At 44.2% G+C, this 6,000-nt stretch overlaps 1 protein-coding gene across 2 annotated transcripts in view; it reads left to right on the top strand.

The window, feature by feature from the left end:
• The first annotated feature begins 3,139 nt into the window (after window positions 1-3,139).
• Window positions 3,140-6,000, top strand: part of ST6GALNAC3 (ST6 N-acetylgalactosaminide alpha-2,6-sialyltransferase 3) — a 591,798-nt gene continuing 588,937 nt past the window's right edge. For both annotated transcript variants that reach the window (XM_070467900.1, XM_070467902.1), the window contains exon 1: window positions 3,140-3,323. In XM_070467900.1, coding sequence (XP_070324001.1) covers window positions 3,306-3,323 — 18 coding nt within the window. In that variant the 5' untranslated portion in view covers window positions 3,140-3,305. The remainder of the gene's footprint in view (window positions 3,324-6,000) is intronic.

Below are 6,000 nucleotides of genomic sequence, written 5' to 3'. Positions count from 1 at the left end.
AAGCTATTCCTATAGTTTGGCCAGTTTTAAAACAGACAACCAGTACCCACCTGCATATCTGGCTATGCCTTCATTCCCTAATAGGATTAGAATATGATTTTATTACCATCCAACTGCTTTTTTTCTCACCCAACTTCTGTCCAGCTCAAAGAGAGTGACTGTTAATATTGTTTTGTAAAACTTTTGGTCCAGACTTACTTTAGAATTGTTTGAGTTTGTTTTTAGGTTTTTATAAAATATGACAATTCCTGCCCCTATTTAGTTTTAATTTAGGAATGCTAACAAAAGAATAACATTTTGGGAAGTGTGGACATAAGGGTGGGTGGGAGTTTGAGAGATCCATAAACAAGACTGTGGGAGCTAGTGAAACCCTCTTGGCGATGGATCCAAGCCACAGGATGCTAGTTGTTTGCCTGCTCGGTGTTTGTTTATTTTTCTGAGACACCCAAGAAGAATGGAAATCATCCTATTCATACTCTCTTTAGTCAACTTTTTTTTTTTTTTTTTTTGCTTTAGAAAAAGAACTACCATTTTGAGAATGTTCATAGTGCCAGAGACTGAGGTGAGTGGATTTACAAGCATTACCTTATTTTTCACAAGGAATTACATATTATTAAATAAACGAAGGACTCAAGAGAGGTTAAGAAACTTGATAAAGGTCATCCAGCAAGGAAGGGCTCAAGGGGGTTGCTCGCTGGAGTCCACTGTGTTGTCTCCCAGAATGGCAAACTTTCTGGATGGAGAAAGAGAGCTCTGTCTGCTCTTGCCCTTCCCACCTGCCACCCTGTCAGATTCAGTCGCTCTTTCCTTATAGCTTTGCTTCCACTTTGGATAAGGACCTTGTGTTAGTCACTCAGCCATGTCCAACTCTTTGTGACCCTTGGACTATAGCCACTGGGCTCTTCTGTCTATAGGATTCTCCAGGCAAGAATACTGGAGTGAGTTGCCATTCCCTTCTCCAGGGGATCTTCCCAACCCAGGGAAGATCCTGGGATAGAACCTGGGTCTCCTGCATTGCAGGCAGATTCTTTACCATCTGAGCCTTTAGGGAACCCTGGTTAAGGACCTTATCACATTGTATTATCATATACGTCTTATCTTTCCCACTTGACAGAACGTGAGATAATGTTAGAGACCACAGAAATCATTCTCTCATCTCTGACAGGTCCTGTAGTACTTCAATAAAAGTTTTCTCCTCCAGTTAATGTTAGCTCAAAAAAAAATTTTTATTCTAGTAGCAGCTCAATAAAAGTTTGTTGAATTCATAAACAGATGAATTACTGAGTGTTCCTGACCCACTGCAGACCATGAGAGAAAGTGGTGGTTTAAAACATGCAGTCAGGATCAAGGAGTTCTTCCTTGAAAATACAGCAGATCTCTGAAACAGATGGAGGGGTTGGAGGAAGGAGTGGGAGAGTCTCCCTCAGGGAGACTAAAAAGAGGAGTTTCCCTTGGGAGCAGGCCAGTTCCTTCACAGTCTCAGCTTCTGCACCCCTTTCCCGAGGTTCTCCTGCTCTCCCAGGATTTTGCATGTTCTCATCAAGAAAACATCAAGCGCCTTGAAAGCCGGGGTGTCTGCTCTTTGGTTTGTGAGCCAATCTCAGATGTCACAGTCACCACTGGCAGCCCACAGTGCTTTTCCTGATGCCTTGTAGGGAAACTAGACTGGGCTTCCAGCAAGTGAAACTTCTTTTGGGTAAATATTTTGAGCCTAGGTTTAATATTTCTCTGGTAGACCAAGTGATGGAGATCTGTGTATATGCACAGGTTGGTCTCTCCCTTTTTCTGCTCTGTGTGTGATGTTACTTTCCTTGTAGAAATAACTGTTTCTCTTAGTTAGTTCTGGATGGGGAAGTGGGCTTCCTTGTTGCTTTTCAGTCAACAAGGAAAGGGGGCTTGCTGAAGAGAGGTGGAGAGGGCCCAGGACATGTCTTCTCCCAGATCACCTGCTTCTTAGGTGGAGCTGCTATACCTCACTGTGTTTTAGCATCAGAGTATTCAGGTTGGATGGTGAAAAATGGCCTCTCTGGATTTCCAATGCTAATAGGAAAGTTTAGATCTAACCTTGTTACTGAAATTGCAACAAAATTGTCAAATTCTAAACTTGTTGCAGGAAAGGGCAAAATCCTGTGCATGCGCGCGCGCGCACACACACACACACACACACTATCTATATATATATAGTTAATGTATATATATGAGAATATACTATATTTTAATATATACATATATTCTTTACAGTGTATTTATGTATACACACATTTTTCATGGGATTCCCAGGTGATGCTGGTGGTAAAGAACCTGCCTACCATTGCAGGAGATGTAAGAGACATGGTTTTAATCTCTGGGTTGGGAAGATTCCCTGCAGAACCGCAGACAATCCATTGCAGTATTCTTGCCTAAACACGTAAGCTTAAAGCAGGAAAGAGCAATGCATTATCAGTTCAGTTCAGTAGCTCAGTCCTGTCCGAGTCTTTGCGACCCCGCGTGGACTGCAGCCCGCCAGGCTCCTCTGTCCATGAGATTCTCCAGGCAATGAAATATCATCGAACCCAGGTCTCCCGCATTGCAGGCGGATTCTTTACCGCCTGAGCCACGAAGGAAGACCTTGTGTACTTAGAAACGAAATATATCCTACATAGACTCCAGTTGGTTGCATCTTTCCCTGATTGACATTTGTGCTCCCTTTTAATGGCAAATTAATTTTAGATAAGGCCATCACAGGGTTTTAAAGTAGGATGAAGGCTCTTTCCTTAACCAGCTTAGGGAGAATTTTGCTACTTTTGAAGAATCCTTTGATGTACCCAAAGCCTGGAGAGAGATGATTCCAAACCCACTAAACTTCTTCAAAAGTGTGAAGTGTCTGCTATGAGTTCTCTGATCTGTTAGCGAAGACCGAATCGAGGAGAAGAAAAGGCCACTTTCTCTCCCCAGCGGGACCCATCTGAGCTCCCAGCCTGCTGCTGAGCGACATTATATACGATGAACAGACAGAAGTTTACAGAAAAAAAACAGAAAAGAAAAAGTAGCAAGCAACGAGAGGCAGCCGCAGGCGCCAGGGACGGCACGTGACCTGGGGGCGGGGCCTCGCAGGCCGCGAGCCAGTGGACGGGGCCGGGGGCGGGCCCACGACCCGAGGGGCGGGGCCTGTGCCCGCGCAGCTCTCACCGCGGTCCCCTTATTTGGATCTGCGGGAATGTGGGCTGGAGCGGTCCTGCAGCGGTACCAGCCTCCAGCCTGTCGCCGGGACTGCCCCTGACCCAGGCGCGCCCGCTGCTCGGTGGCAGGAGGGCCGGCGGAGCGCCATGGCCTGCATCCTGAAGGTAACGAATCGCATCTATGGCTCGGACGCGTGGTTGGCCAGCCTCTTGCTGCTCAGAGGCGCGGAGTCAACCGCGGTCCCACCGCATCCTCATCTCAGTTGTCTTTCCCTGTCGTTGATTTTCTTTTTGTTCCTTTGGCAAATGCATATGGAGGGAGATTCAGAAACATGTAGCTGGCACGGCTTCCCTTCCACCATTCCTGCCTGCTCGCGCCTGCATTGAAGGAACTGCAGACTGTTGGCTCCAGGGGAGAGCAGGGCTGTGTGCCGAATAATGGGGATGGCAGGGAGGGGAGGGGTGCTCCAGCGAATCCCGCGGCCCCGATGCCTGAGGCCTTTCTGAAGCCACGCACAGTAGAGCAAAGGCTGGCCACGGCTTATTGGTGCTGAGGAATAGAGCGCTTTTGAATGGGATGAGAGTGAGCAGAGGGAGTTCTGCCTCACATTTGATCATAGGAAGACAGAAACTTCTGAGTTTATAGGTAGTCTCTTAGGAATGAGTTTTCTGTGAGATCAGCTAACTCTGTGTGCCCGAAGTTCCACTTCGGAAAAGTTCACAAGAGGATGTATTTATTAGTAGAGAATTTCAAGCCTAACTTTGGCTAAAAAATTTAAACAGTCGAACCTTTCTTTTGCTCACAAACAGACAAAGTGTTTTCACTCCCTCTCAGAGTCTGCTCAGGCGCCCCTTCTTTGTTGAGTTTTCTTTCTCCACGTGTGTTCTTAACCTGGAGTGAACATCTTTCTAGGTTCACAGCCTTGTAGCATCAAGTAGGAGGACTTGGTGTGAGTGCCTCACCTGAGAACTTTTTATTCCACAGGGAATTTTGTTTATTTTTTCAAATTTTTTCAATCTGTTTGTTTTTTCATTTTTCTGCACCATTGTTTCTACTGGTGCCTAATCTGACTCCTGACTGTATGAGTCAAAAACATTCACCGCATGAAAGTTTCCTGGGCCTTGACTGGAGAGTGTAAAGGCCTACTCGTTCCAAGTTTGGGGAAGCTGTGTGTGACAGAGGAAAAACACCAGAAACCAATTTGTGTGTGTGTGTAAGTGTGTAAGAGCAATTGTTTTTCTGTGGGTGATTTGAAGCCATCTACTGCTATATTAGTTACCTGAATCCTCTTCCAACATGCCTTGTGTTAATGATTCAAATAAGAGACTAACCTAGTAGAGTTTGTTTCTATTTCTTATAGTTAAGGAGATGAGGTATTTCCTGTGACTTCTCTGAACTTCCTTTGTTTGATTTTGGAACATTATCTGGGACGTAATGGTAGCAAGATCAAATAATACACTTTTATTATTTACATTTGTACTACAATGTGGGATTTTTACTTTGGAGACTTCTAGCACAAGGACCGAAATATGAATATGCGTCATCTCTACTACTTATTGGGTTATTAGCCTAAAGGGAAGTTGAATGTGACATTTATTGTTGGCTGTCTTCTTCCCTTTTGATTTTTCCCCTATCTCATCTTGCACATGTTCCAAACATTTTTAAGACATCTCAAGCTACAGATGAATCTGATCCAACTTTGCCTTTCCAGCCCCTCACACTGACCTCAGACATTTGGGACATATCTGATTATTCCTTATTTTTTCTCCACTGAAACCAAGCTGGGGTGCAGATAGGTAAACTGCAAAGAGCAAAGGCTTTGGACTCAGGAAGACCTTGGTCTGAACTCAGGCTCTGCCAGATGCTGCCTGTGTGACCTTGGACAAGTCACTTAAAACATCTCTGAGTCTCAATTTCCACAATATAAGATTAAAGTAACAGCAACCCCAAGGTTGTAATATTCCACAGGGTTGCTGTGGGGATGAAATAATATATGAAAAATATTTCATGGAACAGGCATTCAATATGTGCTAGTTTCCTTCATAAATAATAGTAACTACAATTTAATTAACCTTTACTATATCCTCAGCTCATTTCATATAACTGTTATTCTTATGGCAAGCCCTACAAGGTGAGTATCATTGTTTAAAACCTCATTTTACAGATGAGGAAGCTGAAGCTCCTGAGTTTCAGAGATTTATCCAAGGGAACAGGGTTAAGGGCAGGGTGAGCCTGGGCTTAGATTCAGATCTTCCAGCCTTCTTTATATTTTAACTGTGTTCCCTATACTTTCCCATGTGATGACTTTCTAAGTTGTCCTAAAACTATTCCGAGTCCTTACCACCTTTGAGAAACAAAGTACCTTGTGCAACGATGGTCTTGATGGCCTGTGGTGGGCCTTCTCTCCTTGTCTTTGAAGGACCATGTGTGGTGCAGTGGACAGTCCATACACCTGGATTCCATGCAAGCTTGATCTCCTGCATATATTAGACAGTCACTGCAACTTGGAACCTCAATTTGCCCAAGTTGTAGAATGCCTGACAGAGTTTTGTGAGGGTAAGATGACATACTGTTTTTGTTGCTTTTGATGAAATATTTTCTGCCATATCCTGGCCCTGGGCTTGCTGTTGGTATCGCAAAATATATAAGCTATTGGCGCCATTCTCAACCGGCTTCCAGTACAATAAGGGGGATAGAAAAGTAAATGAATGTTTATGTTACAATGTGAAGAGTAATAGGTCTGTGGAAGGCATAACGGAAGCATGGGGAGAGAAAGCAATGAACCCTCTAACTGGACAATCAGAATGGACTTCTCACTCATATATGATTTGAACTGTAATT

This window comes from Odocoileus virginianus, chromosome 5 (genome assembly GCF_023699985.2).
Source record: "Odocoileus virginianus isolate 20LAN1187 ecotype Illinois chromosome 5, Ovbor_1.2, whole genome shotgun sequence".
NCBI classification, from domain to species: Eukaryota; Metazoa; Chordata; class Mammalia; order Artiodactyla; family Cervidae; genus Odocoileus; species Odocoileus virginianus.
This window is presented reverse-complemented; position numbering and strand designations above follow the sequence as displayed.